The sequence below is a fragment of the Antennarius striatus genome, chromosome 8, assembly GCF_040054535.1.
Source record: "Antennarius striatus isolate MH-2024 chromosome 8, ASM4005453v1, whole genome shotgun sequence".
NCBI lineage: Eukaryota > Metazoa > Chordata > Actinopteri > Lophiiformes > Antennariidae > Antennarius > Antennarius striatus.
In genome coordinates, this window is record NC_090783.1 from 8,277,620 (window position 1) to 8,297,442 (window position 19,823).

Genomic DNA, 19,823 nt, shown 5'->3' on the forward strand with positions numbered 1-19,823 from the left:
ACAAACAGCAATAAAAATATTGGTGATGCCGAAAGTCAATTAAATAAGCTAAAGACCTGCTACAAAAAAAAATAAAAAATGGGGAATTTTTAAGAACAAGGGAGATGTGCAGAGTTGTGGCAACCACAGAGAAATACAGCTGATGAGCCATACAATTAAGTTATGGGAAAGAGTAGTTGAAGCTGGACTAAGGGCAGAAGTGAGTATTTGTGAGCAGCAGTATGGTTTCATGCCAAAAAAGAGTACTACAGATGCAGTATTTTCTTTGAGGATATGAATAGAGAAGTACAGAGAAGGGCAGAGGGAGCTGCACTGTGTTTTCTAGATCTGGAGAAAGCTTATGACAGGGTGCCTAGAGAAGAACTGTGGAATTGTATGAGGAAGTCTGGGATGGCAAAGAAGTATGTTAGAGCTGTGCAGGACATGTATGAGGACTGTAAGACAGTGGTGAGGTGTGCTGTAGATGTGACAGAGAAGTTCAAAGTGGAGGTGGAGGTGGGACTGCATTAGGGATCAGCTTTGAGCCCCTTTGTGTTCGCTATGGTGATGGACAGGCTGACAGAGGAGGTAAGACAAGAATCTCAATGGAGTATGATGTTTGCAGATGACATTGTGATCAGTAATGAGAGCAGGGAACAGATGGAGGAAAAGCTAGAGAGGTGGAGGTTTGTCCTGGAAAGGAGAGAAATGAAGGTTAGCCGCAGTAAGACAGAGTAATCATGTGTGTGAATGAGAGGGACCCAAGTGGAAGAGTGAGGTTACAGGGAGAAGAGATCAAGAAGGTGAAGGATTTTAAGTACGTAGGGTCAACAGTCCAGAGCAATGGAGAGCGTGGAAAAGAGGTGAAGAAGCGTGTACAGGCAGGATGGAACAGGTGGAGAAAAGTGTCAGGTGTGATGTGTGATAAAAGAGTTTCAGCTAAAATGAAAGGCATACCAAACTGTGGTGAGTCCAGCAATGTTTTTTGCCCTAGAGACGGTGTCACTGAGGAAAAGACAAAAGACAGAGCTCGAGATTGCAGATATGAAGATGCTGAGGTTGTCCTTGGGAGTGACCAGGATGGATAGGATCAGGAATGAGTACTGTACATCAGAGGGACAGCACATGTTAGAGGTTTTGGCAATAAAGTCATAGGCTAGATTGAGACGGTTTGGACATGTCCAGAGGAGAGATAGTGAATATATTGGTAGAAGGATGCTGAGTTTTGAACTGCCAGGCAGGAGGCCTAGAGGAAGACCAAAGAGGAGGTTTATGGATGTAGTGAAGGAGGGCATGAAGGTAGTTGGTGTGAGAGAAGAGGATGTAGAAGACAGGGTTAGATGGAGGCAACTAATTCGCTGTGGGAAACCTTCAAGGGAAAAGCCGAAGGGAGAAGAGTAGAAGAGTGTGATATTGGGACACTGAACGTGCATTGGTCATGTCATTGAACACCACTGTAGCATGGTGATATTGAGTGTATGAAGTTTCATTATCACAATTTTGGGTGACATAGATCAGTTATGACATTCAATACAAAAATAAAATAAGTGCAAAATTTGCTGTTAGAAATTATTTTTCTTTGACCTTCTTGTTAGTCATGAAATGGCAACCTGGGGCTCCGGCCATAGGACATTATATTTTGGGGTGGTGGTGCTATGAACAGGGACACTGAGCACCTGGACAGACTCATCCGGAGGGCTGGTTCTGTGATTGGTTAGATCCTGGAGTCTGTGGAGACAGTTCTGGAAAGGAGGACTATGTCCAAGTTAATAACGATCCTGAGAACACCAGCCACCCCCTGGGTGTGACGGCAATCTGCCACTGCAGACTACCTTCACTGTGCTGCTCCAAATTATATATATATATATATATATATATATATATATATATATATATATATATATATATATATATATATATATATATATATATATATATATATATATATATATAATTGTTTTTGTTTCCCTGATCATATTAATAGTCCACAAGATTAAAATCAGAGGTTAATCTGTCATTTCAAGTACCAAATGTGTAAAATACTATATGTGTAAAAATAATCTGACAACATATGGTACTGTGATGCCAAACTCCACTGTCACCCATAACCCATAAAAGCATGAAAGGCCTACTAGAAAACAGTGTGACTTATTTTTCAGTGTTATCAATACAAAACAAGCATAGTTAATACTTGTGACTCTTGTGATAAGACATAGAACTTGTGAAGTTTTATGTCTTGTAGGTGTTGTGAGAAGACATGGTTTTCTGTGTTTCCTCAGCTTTGTCTACATCTTGGGATTTTAGTTAAAAATAAATCAAGAAAAATGTAGATTCTCTCCGACACATCTGTCACTCTTGATGTATCTCAAGATGTTTGCCTCGGTCACATGGCTACCTTCTTCAAGAAGGTGCCAGTAACACAGAATACATTCCCACTAAATTGAAACTCCCATGCTAGCAAAACAATCCAAAAAAAGCAACTCTGGAAAGTTTGTTTGTGCAGGCGAAAAAAGCCAGTCGGGAAACAGAAGAACCTACAAGTTTAAAAAAAAAAAAAAGGCCACAAAATGCCAGTTTTTATAATAGAAGTATCATTTTGTTTTGTCTTATTTATCCGCTACCTCTTACAGGCTGGTCTGTGAAAATATCGTCTGACGTTAAAACAGTCCATGGCCCAAAAAAATTGGGGACCCCTGTCTTCGAGAACATTTGTCCTTAATGGAGATCATCTATGCCCTTGACAGATGTTGCACTTCAAGATGCTGATTGAACAACATTATTATTGCAGGTCTTTGATAGGATGGTCACAATAAAAGACCACTCCAAACTGTGCAGCTGTTTTACACAAACCAATGTCACAAATTGCAGAGCAGGTTATGCCCCTATCACTCTCCATACCCATGGCCCAGGTGACAGGTGTGCCCATCAAGGAGATGATTAAACAGCCTCACAATAAAACACGACTCTATTATTTTCGGTTGAAAGAAAACATTAATTGGGTACAGCAATATTGATCTAACTTCAGAAAGGCAGAGGATGATTTTAACTGTGGATGTTTTTTTTGGGTTTTTTTGCCCTGTCATAGTCTAAAAACAAAAGAGGTCATTGTTAATGTTAATGGGATTGGTGGCTCAAGTGTTTTCATATGCGTAAAAATAAGAATGAATAAACAATAGCTACCATCAAGGGCCTGACATATTCACTTAATACTTGAATACTGAGGTCATGTGAGCGAGCGCTTGTATAATCAAGGGACAGAGGAACAGGAACTCAGTAGTTACCAAAGGTTATGAATTCAGAGTTTGAATTCATAACCGTAATGTAAAATGCTGTTGGTGAACCACGCCTATACTTAAATTACAAAACAAACAAACAAATAAACAACACATTTAGTAGTAAATTAAGTGCCAGACAGCCGCCATATTGACATTTATACTGTCTACATCTACTTGCAGTTATTTAACTAGCATTAATTGAAGGCAGGTTCCACCCTGGACACATTGACAGTTGACAGGGTATGACAAGTTCCCACAATCAATTGAGACATTAGTAGAGGAGAAAGAGCCCTCCAGTGAGCGACACTCCCTGGGACTCCAAATAAACCATAGAGAGGATTCTGCCCCTCAGTCATTGCACTTGTCTAATTAAATTGTTTGTTAAAACCTTCTGCCACATGATGTAAATAGTATCAACTACAGGAAGATACTATCTCTAAATATTTTATACACAATAATACATGACTGATTTTATCACATAATACGTGTAATGGGAACCTAATTGAGAAGATAACCATACATCAGTCCGAGTGATTTTCAACCTCAAGTGTTTCAGTGTTTTGCATCATGGACAACCTTTTCACTTTAATCTGCCCTGTCCAACATGAGAGAGGCCATTGGACAGATGAGGAGCGTAGAGGCTTGTTTGGTCTAGATGAGGCAATAGGCCAGACTTGTCAGGTCTATCAAATGTGGGGTCATGCTGCTCCAGAGAGCCAGGTTTTGAAAATAAGGTTGGTGGTTACCAGTGGGATTTCTGCATCATTTGAGAGCATAACAAAGCCAGACAGCTTTTTAGACAGCCAGAGCCTGGCCAAACACTCCGATTCGAAAAACATTGGAGACAGTGGCACAAGAAATGCATCATGCAAATGTGATTGAGGTAAAAACCATAGCATGCCAACCATGTTAAAGTCACAACACACAAAAACCCCACCAAATCTGGGCTGAAAGGTGAAGGCAGCTCATGGTAGATTCCACCAGTCATGGTAGTGGGTGATGATTTCTGATATTCTGTCTGCATGAAAGCACGTCCAATATTAACAGGCTGACTGCTCTGTGTTGGGACATGACAAAATACTGTTTCCGTCCTGCTCTCTCAACAGGGTGCACTTCAAATTGATCATAGCTAGAAGCAATTTATGCCCATATCAACTGTCTTACACACACATATGCATATAAAGAAAACCATGAAGGTTTTTAACACAATATGGAACAACATTCCTGAAAGTATGAGAAACGGGGAATTGCTTCAGTTGACACCAGTCAATGAAACAGATAACAAAGAAGAAATTACAGATTAAAACTAACTATCCATAGTTTCACATATTAACTGTGGTATGAGAAAGAACAAATACGTCTGTGCTACATATTATCTATAGTTTTGCCATACTTTCATTTTAAAATATCTTTATGGTTTAAAACACGTAACAAAAGGAAAGGACAACTCTATGACATGCAGTGATAGTAGTAGTAGTAGCAGAGGTAGTAGTAGTACCGAAATTAAACCCTACTCAATTGATTGTCTACTTGCTCTGTACTGTGTGAAGACTCTTTTCACATGACTACTAAAGAATGCTAAAAAAAAAACCAACTAAAAAAAAAAAAACAGCTAAAAGAAAAGTGGCAAGACAATAAATAACCCTTTAACTAAGTTTTAACAAGGTGCCAAAATGAAAAGCAGCCTTTTGGAAGACTGAATGTGACTGTAATAGCTTTAAGCATCATTAAAATATGTCTGGTGTTTGCTAGCCAACAATTAGCATATTGTCTTTGTCTTTTATCAGGTTCTGGCCCCCAGAACTATTTTACTTGGAAAATGGAATTTGAGATCTTTGCTATCAGGTGCATACTCTCGAAAATGTTGGCTGTGATGAATATGGATATGGAGATGTTTGCAGCAATACAATTACGGCTACGCTAGCTTTGTTAATCAATAAATTAATTTAATAGTTTATTTATTTATGTTTTTTATTTTATTTATTTTTTTATTTTAAACATTTCTATGATTGAAATGCTGTTCGGGAGTTTAAAGAAAAAAGTTTATTAGTGTAAATTAGTAGTGTGTGTGTGTGTGTGTGTGTGTGTGTGTGTGTGTGTGTGTGTGTGTGTGTGTGTGTGTGTGTGTGTGTGTGTGTGTCTGTGTGTGTGTGTGTGTGTGTGTGTGTGTGTGTGTGTGATATGACCATATCTGTTGGAATTGCTGTTGAGTATGTCCAGGGATAGGAGTGTTTCACCGACACATGCACACAGACACATGTTCCCTCACACTTGTGCTGACCTTAACTTCAAAGCAGAAAGCCAAAGCTCTTAAAGACTAAAACTGATGGTCTGGATACTCTCATCTCCTGTTCGCTGTGCCATGTCATTATAGTGCACCAGGTCATTAACTGATGGTGTACTAATCCATTTCAGATAGGGAATATAGCAAAGGCAAGGAAAATAATATTTCAACTTCAGATCTCTCCATCATGTCAATGCTTTACTTTAAAATTGTTTTTACTTTAATAATATGTGCCACTGTTATTTGTTCACTGGGAACTTGAGTGATTATTTTTTTTAAAAAGGCAAGATCAAAGACCAGATGTTTTACATACATAATAAAGAAACTATTAAGATTTACTGGTATTCAATTTCTGCATACATTTTGGAGATTTGATTAATTGCTTTTCTCAAACTTTACTTTGAGTTACAATCGGAATGATTTACGCCTTGTCCATTAAATTACATGTATTTATTTATTTATTTTTATTTTTGGCACTAAACACAAGTGATCCTCTTAACTCTTTAGAAAGTCATCTATCAGCAAAAATGGTATGATTTCAAAGAGGGAAAAAGGTCAGATGCTCCAAAACTTGGTTGATGTGGAGAATGTAAGGCATTGTCATGGCTCATTGTCTTTGAAAAATAATGGGAGAAAGATGACAAGGCTAGGAGTGATTCCACTGAAGTGCAAAGCTTTGTGACAGCAGACCTTCAGAAAACAATATTTACTATAGCCTTATGCTAATATTATGTGGCAAGCAATTACATCTGTATTCAGAAAAGAGAGCCCAGGCATAACTGACAGTGACATAGAAGGCCTGGGTACAGGAGAGTTGGATCAAATAAGAAATCATACTTTAGACTTGATTTACTATACTTTATTCCTTTTAGAATGGAGGATGATACACGCAAAGAAAAACTCACAGCACAAAGCCCCCCTTCAAATCATCAGAAAAATAATTAAATAAGAGCATATGAGCTCATATTCAAGTTATTCAAGAGTGTTGTGTGGAATTCCTTGCGATCTTAAGATGAAATATTATATGTAAACACTTCAGTAGAATCTTTTTTGTTTGTTTGTTTTTTTGTTTGTTTTTCAAGATGACTACCCTAATTATTATTATGCATGCAAATGTGTATCTGTTTCAGGCCACTCTTTGTCAAAGGTGTCTCATTGGATATGTTATTTTGAAACACTGAAATTAGAAAACTGCTTTCTCACAGCAATGTCAAAGGAGGCAGACATTATATGGTCTAATTCATTTAAGTTAGGGAAAGATAGAGGTAGTACGAGAGAAAGGGGGGAATGGGGGGTTTATTAAAGGTTCAATCTTAAGCCCAGCCTATTCTGAATATGTAAACAACTCAGACAGGAAAAAAGACAGCATGAGAAAAGGGAGGAGAGAGAGAGAGAGAGAGAGAGAGAGAGAGAGAGAGAGAGAGAGAGAGAGAGAGAGAGAGAGAGAGAATTGATTTTTAACATCACATTTATTCATAAAAGTCAAATTACAAAATAATCACGTTGACACAAAATCCAAGAGATTCACGTAAAGATGATTTTCAATATTACTGTGAATTTTCTTAACAAAGAAACATCTAACCTTTTAACATCTGTCAAACTAAAAGACAGAGAGAGAGAGAGAGAGAGAGAGAGAGAGAGAGAGAGAGAGAGAGAGAGAGAGAGAGAGAGAGGGAGGTGGGGAGCAACATGAAAACGTCAGTGAGCGATCACGGGAAAGCGAGCTAGAGAGTGAGAGAAAGATCGAGCACTCTAAATTGTGAGTGGCTTACGACACTCAGTGAACAGGAGGTGCTCCTGCATGCACTGTCAGCGCACTGCTCTGCTGCAAGGGATTGCGCGCTCCTCTGCTATCCACATTTGCCGCCCCTGCCTGCCTACCAGAACCAGCCTTCAGCAGTCTCTTCCAGCTGACTGAGAAAACACCCGGAGAGCGCAGAGCGACAGAAAACTGCAATCTACAGTGGATGAGAGCAGCTTGCTAACCAAGATCAGCCACTGAGATGACACGGAATAATGTTACGTACGAAAAGAGCTCACCTCTTTAAATCTTTTTTTTTCTTTGCATCCGTCACTGAAAACATGATTACCCGCTTCAATGGATTTAAACCTTACAAGTCAGTGATCGCTTCCAGAGATGGATGGTAATGTGTGGTGGCAAATATAATGAAACTTAACCAGAAAGGGGAGGAGAAGAGAGCAAGATAGATTTATTAAAAAAAAAAAAAAAAAATGTTCTTGGTCGTTTTTCTCTCCGTTTCCTCTTCCCTCTGATCATTGCAGCAGAGGACTGCGGACGAGCAAAAGAGACAGTGCTCATGCATACAGACAGGGGAACTTGCACTCCTACCATCTCGCTGAAAGCTACTTGGATTCCATCTCTTTCTGGCTCTTTCACTTGAGGAGAACTAAGACATTGTAAGCCTGCCAAGGATCTGGTGTCCACTGAAAAGAGAGGTGGGGGGGGGGGCTTGCATCACAGTGGGGTCTTTTTTAGATTCACACATAATTAAGTGTTGGGTCACAGAGCGAGATGCTGAATGGAAACTGTCAGCATTTGGATAGGGGTGAGTAGGAATCTTTTCAAATACGATCGATCAATGAGGACAATCTGATTTTTTTCATTCCCTCCTCTATCTATCTGCTACTTGAAACCTATCATAAGCAAAGAGACTTCATCCTGTGCATTTTTACCAGGATTTTGTTGCCTGATAAAACTAAAAGAGCATGAACTCTTTATACGTGCTCCATACATGCAAACTACAAAAACAGAGCAAAATAAATCAGTTAAATATAATGTTCTAAAAATGATGTGATAAATATAAAAATAATATCCAGAGTGGTTCAATGGACATTTTCTCAGTTGCATCCCTGGATATTTATGCTAATGGATTTCCTTCTAATTGGACTGTACTTAAAGTGGCCACTGAAGAAGCCCCCTGGGTTGGTACTGTGTTTATTGGGCATTTTTCTAACAACAGTTCCCTTGGTGGAAAGCGTTTGTCCAAGGCTGTGCCGCTGCGACAGCAAGCTGCTGTACTGCGAGGGGCTCAACCTTACAGACATCCCCCGCAATCTAAGCAGTGCCATGGGCCTCTCAATGAGAGAGAACAACTTGACTGAACTACGGGAAGGCCAACTGACTGGTCTATCACAGCTGACCTGGCTCTACCTAGATCACAACAACATCGACATTGTAGAGGAGGGAGCATTTGAGAGGTTACGAAGGGTCAAGGAGCTGGACCTTAGCAGCAACCGGATTGAGAGTTTGCCAAATGGCACCTTTAGGCCCCTCCCAAACCTGCGTATCTTGGACCTTTCATACAACAGGCTTCAGGCATTAGAGCCCGACCTCTTCCATGGCCTTAGAAAACTCAACAATTTGCATGTGCGTTACAATGCTCTAAAATATGTGCCAGTGCGGATTTTTCAAGACTGCCGAAGCATGCAGTTTCTCGATCTGGGGTACAACCAACTGCAGAGTCTGGCAAGAAACTCATTTGCTGGCCTCTTCAAATTGACTGAGTTGCATCTTGAGCACAACGAGCTAGTTAAAGTCAACCTAGCCCATTTCCCACGCCTGATTTCTCTACGTACTTTGTACATGCACAACAACCGTGCCACTATTGTTGTCAACACACTGGACTGGACATGGCATTTTTTAGAGAAGATTGACTTGTCAGCAAATGAAATTGAGTACATTGAGCCACATGTTTTCAAGAGTGCACCCAACCTTAAGGTGCTGATGCTAGACTCAAATAAACTGACTTCTATAGAACAACACATCCTGAATTCATGGTCATCGCTGGAAAGCATTACCTTGGCAGGGAATGACTGGGAGTGCAGTCGCAATGTGTGTGCCTTGGCCTCTTGGCTGAGTGCCTTTAGAGGCCAACGTGACAACTCCCTTCTGTGTTCAAGCCCTGACACTGCACAGGGTGAGGATGTTTTGGATGCTGTCTACGCTTTTCAGTTATGTGAGGATCCACCAATGGAGGCTACAACAGCAGGCCTGTACGCCTCTACAAGAGACCTGGCCCTAGGTGGTTCTGTTTTCCTGGGCCCGTTTACTCCCAACCCTTATGAGGGTGAGGGTAGCGAGGTGGTCACTAGTTCCTTCACGGTCACAGTAGGGCATGACGACTTGGAGAGCACCATGCAGATCCATAAGGTAGTAACAGGCACCATGGCACTCATTTTTTCTTTTCTCATAATAGTGCTCATGCTATATGTTGCATGGAAGTGTTTCCCAGCAGGAATAAGACACCTAAGGCAGTGTTTCAGCAGTCAACGACGTAAACAGAAACAAAAGCAAAGCATGCAGCAGATGGCTGCAATTTCTGCGCCGGAATACTACGTTGACTATAAACCTAACCACATTGAAGGAGCTCTGGTAATCATCAATGAATATGGCTCTTGCACTTGCCAACAGCAACCGTCTCGGGAATGTGAGGTGTGACCTTGCTTTGTGAATACGTCTTTATCTGTGATTATCTGGATATACAGTGAATACCTTTTTGGATACACTGGTTAAGGGGAATATTTTGGGACAACACTAAATCTTTGGGAAACTTTTTGCACAGAATTTCACTGTGATGTGGATGGATAGTTCTTTGTGCGGCTGACTATTTCATGGTGGATTTACTGCTTCTGCTATCTACTGCTGATTCAAGACCACAGGACATCAGGGGCCTATGACCCTCGGACATGTTGATGTTCTATAAAACGCAGAGACTAATGCATTTTGGGCAGTGAAACTTTTATCTTATGTGGATATATGAGCTTTAATGTGTCCTTCCATTTTAGAACATTGAATTATTGTTTGAAGATAAACTGGGGACAAAGTGGAGGAAGAGAAAGAAACCATTTGTATTATGGTAAACAAAATATTTGACAAGCATTTAAAAAAAATAAAAATAAATGAATAAATGAATAAATGATATATATATATATATATATATATATATATATATATATATATATATATATATATATATATATATATATATATATATAAAACATGTTTAAGTTCGTCGAAAATGTAAAAATAAAAGTCAGTCTGTGTAAAATATGTTAAAAGAAGTGCAAGTGCATACAAAAATGATACGAGATAATCTATTTCTTTTGTAAACTACAGAAAATGTTTAAATAAATAAATTGCTATTCACAGCAGTCATTTTTACGTGAGACGCTGTCAGAAAGGATGAATGACTTCTTCATCTTAGTGCTCGTGGACTGGAGAGCCATGTCTCTGCAGTGTATCGAACCAAAAAATAAGCTGAAATGCAAAATAATATAACATAAAAGGGGCAGGGACATCTATATATCATCCATTGTAAATCCATGGTCTGAGTTTTCACTCTGTTTTAATTATCATATGTGTTGTTTTATTATTCACTGTGTAGGCCTGCTATCAGTGTAGTTACATTCCTCGTTCCCATTGGAGATGCTGTTATATCATCTACTACATTTTCATATTATTATATCACTTATTTGTGTGCAGACCAAGAAAAAATGTGTCCAAGTCTAAAGCTATGTCTTTCATTGCTTTAAACATTTTGGCTTCCACATAGGAGCAAGGCATCCCTTCACTGAGTCAAGCACACTAAACACAAAAATCACTGAAATCATGCATACTTAAATTAAACGGAAATGTCAGATTGTATCAGAATCATCAAATGAATTATCCAGCAGCTTAAATGCAGATTTGCACATACAATATGCTTCACTGTGTATTCATGTGATGTAAAATGTTTGTTGGATGCAAGGCCATTTTGAGGTGTGTATATATCCTTCCTCTGGTGTTCATTGTGTAAAATTAGTGTGCATTGACAGATGTTATGTTTCCTGGGTCATTTGACGTGAACAGTATGTTGCATGGGAGGGAGTGAGAAGGAGATGGAGGATCGGACCAACTGCAGAAACAGAGAACAGACTGCTCTCTAGTGTGTGTATTCTTATTACTATGGCTGCATTTTACCTATTGTCCACCATTACTCTGCAAATTTACAAAGCAGCAGTAACATCAATATACTGAAATTGCAGCAGCTTTTTCTGACAAAAAAAAAAAAAATCAGTGCATCAATTTGCATCATTTTTGTGTTATTTTGCGATAAATTAAGATAATGTTTACAACTTGTAAGTCAGCAGGAATAAAAGAAATGTTTTATGAACTCAATGACAGTCATTACGTAATCTATAAGGGTTATCATTAACTTTGTCAGGTCACTTGGTGTAAGCAATATGCAACAAAGGCTCAGACATACAGGTAAGGCTTCAATCTTAGAGGACGTCAGATGTTTTGATGATGTTTAAAGTGGTGGAGCTTGCTGTGAGTGATGCAGAACCTGGAGTTCAGTCCTGCCTGAGAAGATCTACTAACGGCCCTCAGTGAATAACGTGTGGATGAAGAATTGGTTTAATTAATACGAATTTGGATCTATTATCAAACATATCTACATAAGTTTAACATAATAGCAACTGGTAAAATATATTTTTACATGGATTGCAGGGATATTGTAGAGATTGATCAAAATTGTTATAATTTATAATTTTTTTTTTAATTTATGCAAATTCTTACAATTACTGGACTGTCAAACCCTGGAGTTCATGTAAACCATGAGCTATACATATCAAATTAGGTCTACTTTCTATGCAACAGATCCTCACAAACTAATCATCCTTATTGATATGGAGGACACTTGCTGGGAATTTAGTGTGTTTGTATTCAAGTGCACTAAATTTAAGTATTTGTTTCATTCTTCAATAATCCATGTGACCTTTGATAGGTTTTTCATGCTTTGCTATAAAATACATGATTCAAACAATTTTAAAAAGTAAATTTGAAAAAAAAAACAAAAAAAACAAACACACCAAAATGTTGCATACATGTTGTTTTTGTCCATATTTTAAAGAAAAAAATATGTTCATTATTGTATTCAGAAAGTTTGACTTTACACAAAATTATTGCCAAATGGTGGTGGATCAAATTTTATAAAAACTATAGTACTGTATTTGTGACAGTAAAGGAACACCTTATAAGGACTTAGCCTCACACCAAAGACTGCAGAAACTGAGTATGAACAAGCTACAAAAATGATCTTGTGTTTTTTGGCAATTAAGACTCTGTTTCAACAACCTCAACTCAACATTACTTTTATGAAATGCATGTAATACTACAGTAACACCACCAACAAAAATAAATCAGTTATGGTCATTTGTTTAGGTCACATTTTAAGGGATATGTTTTAGGGATACATTTTAGATATATGTATATATTTAAATTTCCATGTTGTATTTATGATTCATTTGTTTGTTTCCGGGGCAAAGAGCATCCCACCAAATGTCAACATATAGCCGCTCATAATGTGTCATATAAAATGAATGCAGATATTCATGAATAGTCCCTTAAACAAGAAACCGAGGGATATATTTGAGGTTGCAAAGTTTCATTTTTATAAATATTGAACAATGTCTGGTATTGAAGCCAGCTATGGCACCACTGCTGAATTCAGTTCAATTTTTTATATTTTCTTGAACAAGCAATTAGGGCAAAAGGTGTTGGAGATTAGTTGTTATTATTTTAAAAGCTTTGGTTCTTGAGGCCTAGTTTATACTCATCACTATATACTTTCTCTTTCTCTCTGTCTCTGTCTGTCTCTCTCTCCAGAGAGACAGCCGCCAGGGTGGTCGAGTCTCTGCTGGAGAAGGACGAGGATGATGATGATGATGATGTGATAGATGAGGAATTATTAAAGATAGCTCTTAAAAGGAAAAACACTAACACAAGAATGAACACTAACACTAACACAAGAATGTGGAAATTGCTTAAGGAACACCGAAGACACCTCCTGATACAAGTAGCTCTGAGAATGAAAATGACAACAGTCTGAAAGAGGCCGTAACAGAAAAACATGATTCGCAAAAGATAAAAAAAATTCCTACAAGACACAAACAGTTCAAGGGCAAAAGTAGATTATTATATAGCTATTATTTGAAAAGTAAAACAAAAAATGGTGAACCCGTTTTTACAAAGAAATTCATAGATTGAAAAAAAAATAAGGAAAAAAGTAAAAAACATGATTGTAGAACAGATGATTCTGGAGAACAAATGTTTTGTTTTTTCTTAATTTTGTTTGCTGTTTTTTAGAAAAGGTTAGATGTTTCTTTGTTCAGGAAACACACCGTACTATTGAAAATCCTCTTTACATGAATCTCTTTTGGATTTTGTGACGTGATTATTTTGTAATTTGATTTTTATGAATAAACGTGATATTATAAATCAAATCTCTCTCTCTCTCTCTCTCTCTCTCTCTCTCTCTCTCTCTCTCTCTCTCTCTCTCTCTCTCTCTGTAAAACATTAAATATAGAGGAAAAACACCAATGCATCAGGCTGACAATAGATCAAATGTCTGATTGACCTAAGTCTTAGCTGATAATTCCCAGAGGGGAAATATGTGCTCTCAGACAGCATCCATTATAAAAGCCTTGATTGATGATACTCAGTAAAAATCAATATAGATGAGTGGTAACCAAAATGATCTTAGTGATAACAAATGTATTCATATATCCCTCAGTTTCAACAATAAACTGATGAGAATGACATGTTTTATTTATAAGAAGATTGATAGTTTGTTTGAAAGATGATTTATGGTTGACAATGTGATCGAAAGTCACTCTTCTGTCAGAAAAAAAAAGAGAATAAGATGCTCAATCTGCTTCTTTGAGACAGTTGGGCAGGAATATGTGATTCTTTTTTGTACTTCACAGAGTTGCATTTGTGTACTGATCAGAGGGTATACAGCTTTTACACCAGACATACTTACAGATCAGAAGCTGTTAGATTCTAGCTTATGCATACACATTTAATTACACTATTGTGCATGTACAGTTACAAATGAGCACCAAGTGTGTATAAAAATATAATGTCCAGGGTGATGCAATTTAGTTCACAGATGATTAGGTCTTAAAAGAAAGCTGGTGTTGACATAACAGCATTGTTATTTACACAAAGAGTAAAGGTCATTGAATGCAATAATAATGGCAGCGGTGTACTGTAAGTGGGGAATTCTGTACACAATGCATGGGTTAGAGCTAAAGGTCAACCATCAACAAATCAGGGACCCTTCAAGTTCAAACTGTAGATGGGGTTGTGAGCTGCGATCCCAGCAAACATAACTTCACCATCAATCAGCAAATACCCACAAGAAGTCTAATCAGAGTCTGGAGGCACTGTCACATAGAAAATCACTGGGGGAAAAAAGGAAGCTGGTTTCCTATAAGGTAAAAACAATTACGTAACATGGTACACAATAATTTTTGCATTTTTATGTCACTGTGCCTGTAGGGGTTGTGCCTATGTGATTGCAATGGTGTAGTTGTAAGTCACTGACAAAAAAATCACTCTGCATATCTTCAGGAAACAGCTGCATCACAACATGCAGCAAGAGAGGCTACTCAGAGACACAAACAAGTCCTTAAAAAATAAATTAACCCAGCTTCCTTTCAGGAGTATTGATCAGGGAACATTCTGCCATCTCATTGGGAAAAGGACTGTGCAGCATAATATATGCTGAACACCCCCTCATAGCTGGATGGAGAGCTAAATCATGGTTGGCAGCATGCACTGCAGTGGGCTGTAAGGAGCTGTAGCTGACTAATGACAATGAGTGGGTGGCTTTTCACTGGTTCTTTTATAACAGGTGGGATATCAGATCAATATTCTAATCATTGTCAACATAAACTTTGAATCCAAAATCTCTGACACGCTTTTTTTTTGTCATTTAATGCCCCTCTCGTCTTCCTTTCAAATCTTGCTTCCAGCATTGTTATAAATGCGACATTACTGCACTAAATTCTATCATGGCCAAAAGCAAAATCGGAGTGATTCACAATCTACAAGCATTAAAAGAGTGATTAATGCAAAGAAGAAGCAGCAAATGGAAATCCCACTCAGGGATTCAAGACATTTCCCTTAAAAATAACACAGTTGGATACAAAACTGGGGGAAAGCTTGCAGTTTACTGACAAGTTTTTCTCTATGTTAAACACTGAACAGACGTAGGTCAAAATTAAAAATCTCTACACTTACTGTTTAATTAACATGTGCTGTACTGAAGCAACAATTAATTCATATGAGTGACTCAGGACTCATTATTCGTACCTATTTATGGTACTGTAAAGCCATGGGTACTTTATGTGCTATTACTAGAAAGTGAAACTACAGAATTGAGGAAAGGAAGTGTAGGAAATGACTGACAGGTGACGGTTACAATTATTATTGTTGTTATTTTTGTTTTGTTTTTTATTTTTTAGTTCACATTGCTGATGCTGTGTTAGATCAGTCTGTGATGTTTTGTCTTACATTCAACAGAAATCAACAGGGTCAGTCTCTGAGATAATACAGAGCAACAGCTGCATCGGCATCTGGGGCTCCACGTAACCGGTGTAAGACCAGATGTAGGTCAACACCTAATATTGAGGGTGTTATGGTGGTAGAGGTACAAAGCTTTGTCCAAGGCAGGGCTTCAGAATTTTCCAGTGATTTATAAAAAATCATACTTTCAAAGATTTACCCTGTAGAAAATGTAACACTTATTTGAACGTGAAATACAGAACATCTTCACACCACGGATTGCACAGGTCATACGTGTGTGTGTGTGTGTGTGTGTGTGTGTGTGTGTGTGTGTGTGTGTGTGTCCAGACACACACAGCCACACCCACACCACAATAAGTCATATTGCCATTCAGGGGACAACCCAGCCTACACAGGGCTCGAAATTAACTTTTTTTCTTGGTAGCACTGGTGTTCCCAAACTTGGAAGTTAGTAGCACCAGCAAAGAAAGCAAGGCAGTGACGGAGCGATGGAGACCGCTCCGTCCATCTCCATTCCGCGTGCCTCTCTCCCTCGCCCAGGAGAGCAGCCGCAGCTGCGCTCTCATTGTTTCTGGCAGGACCGTGGTCCTGCTCAGACTGTTTCGCGCACATTCTCCGGCAGGTCCACACTCATGTGTCCACATCAAACAAATTGTCGTGGTAGTGCGTTCAAGGGTGCACACTCGGCGCCTACGCGTTTTCCCCACATCCAAACAAAACCGTGTGAGAGACGCTCACCTGAGGATGCTGCGTTGGTCTGCCTCCAAGTCAGGGGCCAAACCGAGGCACTACCTGGGTGTGGCTTAAATAGCGCATTGTGGCGCGCTGTCAGGCCAGCTTGGTACCTGGACTGAACCATTTTGGTTATTATTGGATTGTTTTGTATTTTAAAACATCACTAAACAATCTTATATGTTGCCCCAAACTCCACCATGCCTTTAGTGAACATTCGTTTGCATTTTTCTCAGTCATTTTACCCTCAGCTCGGACTTCAGGGGATAATTCTGAGCAAAAGATCTGTGCTTTGTTTCCTAGTGGCGCGTCATGTTACCACTTTTAATTCATGCTACGTGTTCAGACCATATGAGGTAAAATGCTTTTGAACTGCCTGATGTTATCCTCCCTTTGTTTGGACCTATGCTGTCTCCCTTCTTCTGTGCTCCGCTGTAGCGGTAAACTCACAGCGGTAGCGGCAGCGAGCTGTCTCACTTCCTGGTGTACTGACAGCGCAGGGTAGACAAACGATCTGATTGGCTGAACTGAGTGGAGCTTTTACTGGAGGAGCAGTGCCCGCCATCTGTAGCCTTGAACTGCAAGTAAAAATGCGCGAAGAAAATCTACTCTAGTGAATTTATTATGGAGTGGTCACGGGTCCGGACAGAACCGTCACGCTGTCTGGATCCGGACCGCGGTCCGCCAAGTAGTGACCCCTGCTCTATGGAGAGAGAGGAAGAGCGAGAGAGAAGAGGGAAAAAAAGGCGCACCAGATTTTTTTTTCCCTAGTCGCACCGGTGCTCCCAAATATATTTAATAGTCGCGCTGATAAAAATTTGGGCACATATGCGACCAAAATGGTCGCAATTTCACTCATGCTATATATTGTTAAACATGTATATATGTATATATATATATATATATATATATATATATATATATATATATATATATATATATATATATATATATATATATATATATATATATATATACTGTACAGTAAGTATAGAGATTTGTAATTTCGACTTCTGTCTGTTCAGTGTTTAACATAGAGAAACACTTGTCAGTAAACTGCAAACTTTCCCCCAGTTTTGTATAAAACTGTGTTTACATATATACACACACACACACACACACACACACACACACACACACACAGACACACACTCATGCACACAGTGCGCCTTCGTTATTTGTGGTTAGTGCATTCCAGGAACCACACGCGATTAAGGAATCCATGATCAAGATTTATTTATCTTATTACTTACAGTACAGTGTTTTCCGCATTATAAGGTGCACTGGACTATGAGGTGCACCTTTAATAAATGGCCTGTTTTAAAACTGTTTTTACCAGAATAGGACACACCACATTATAAGGCGCATAGAATGGAAACTAATGCAGTGGCTGTGGCTGCGTTATGCATCCACTAGACTGAGCTGCGTTAAAGGGATTGCATTCACAACACTGCAGCCTTTTCTCAAATTTCAAGAGCCAAGTCACTGCTAGCCAAAGGTGCCTAGAATGCTACAATTGATTCGTAAATGTAGTTGACACCTGAAACAGCAGGTAACTATGGGGGGAGGCAGCGCAGTTTAGACTTTTGTATTCTGTTTGGCTTGCTGACCAGATAGGCAACAGGTGGGGGTTGAGTTTACAGCTGAGAACTGTAAACTTATCTTCAATGAATGGTCTATTTTAAAACTTTTTTTTCCTACACAGTGGTACCTCTACTTACGAAATGTATTGGTTCCAGAAGAAATTACGTAAGTAGAAAATTACATAAGTAGTGACGCGTTTTCCATGCAAATGCCCTAATTCGTTAGAAGCCCCCAAAAATTCAGACATGATATAAAATAACAAGAGTGAATTCCAGTACTCCTATTGAACTTCTCGAGTCACCCACCCGATGCCTTAAACTCCTTAAACTTCTTTTTGTTTTAATACGGTGGCAATTGTACAGTAGATGCATTACGGTCATATTCTTTGGTGAGATCAACCAAACGCATCCCTTTTTCATGCTTTTCTATTATCTCTTGCTTTGTTTGTATGGACAAAAAAACTCTTCTTCATCTTTTCTTTTCCCCTTTTCTCCGTCACTTTCTTGGGGTCCATAGCGAATACTCAAAAAGTTAATATATTTATGTAAAACTATCAGAACACATCATGGGTCGAGAGCCGAATGACAAGGACCCTGCATAAACACCTATCTAGCTCCAAACAGAGGTCCCTCTTAGCCAATGGGATGCCAGGAAGATACTAGGTAAGAGCCAATGGCAGAGCAGCTATGAGAATGTCGCGTTCAGGAACCTGTGGGAGCTGCGAGTATCAGCCCATACTGTATTTTTACCTTTCATAATTTGAAATGACTTTCGTAACTAGAGGTGATATTTTCCTGCTGAGAAATTTTGTAAGTAGAAAATTTCGTAAGTAGAGGTACCACTGTATAAAGCTCACTGGATTAAAAGGCACAGTCGGCTTTTGAGAAAATTAAAGCCTTTTACATGTGCCTTATAGTACGGAAAATATTGTAATTTAAATGTTTATGAACCCTTCCCATACTGATATTAAACCACTTTCTATCTGTATTACCTTTTCCAACACTCTTAATGCATCTACTGTACAATCGCCACCTTGCTAAAACAAAAGGAAGTTTAAGGACTTTAAGACATAGCATGGGTGGTTCGAGAAGTTCAATAGGAGGACTGGAATTCACTCTGTTGTTCGGCATGATGAGGTAAGAGCGCATGAACCAAAAAGGGCAAAAACAACGAGGACAGCAGTTATAAGGTAAATGACCATTATTTTTATGCTTTACTCTATTCTTTATTTTTTACGTTATGCGCAACTCTCATTTATTGTGTAATAATATAATTGTAACATGTATTTGTTACATGTTTTGATGCATTTTTATGCTTTATAAAACATTTAGGTCTAAATTTTTGGGGGCTTGTAACGGATTAGGGCATTTGCATGGAAAATAAGCCTCTACTTGTGAAATTTTTTCTACTTACTAAATGTCTTCCAGAACCAAATAATTTTGTAAGTAGAGGTACCACTGTGTGTGTGTGTGTGTGTGTGTGTGTGTGTGTGTGTGTGTGCATATATATATATATATATATATATATATATATATATATATATATATATATATATATATATATATATATATTTTTTTTTAATACAGACACACAC

The 19,823-nt window shown here is 38.6% G+C and overlaps 2 protein-coding genes across 2 annotated transcripts in view; one reads left to right on the forward strand and one right to left on the reverse strand.

Moving 5' to 3' along the window:
- Window positions 1-19,823, reverse strand: part of ctnna2 (catenin (cadherin-associated protein), alpha 2) — a 373,379-nt gene that overhangs the window by 129,651 nt on the left and 223,905 nt on the right. The gene's annotated exons all lie outside the window — the stretch shown is intronic.
- On the forward strand, window positions 8,382-10,431 carry lrrtm1 (leucine rich repeat transmembrane neuronal 1). The gene has a single exon (XM_068322153.1). It carries the CDS (start codon window positions 8,420-8,422, stop codon window positions 9,995-9,997), a length of 1,578 nt encoding a protein of 525 aa, XP_068178254.1. The 5' UTR covers window positions 8,382-8,419; the 3' UTR covers window positions 9,998-10,431.

What these genes read in the sequence shown, in the direction of transcription:
- lrrtm1 (XM_068322153.1), top strand. Translation starts at nt 8,420, where the DNA reads ATGCTAATGGATTTCCTTCTAATTGGACTGTACTTAAAGTGGCCACTG.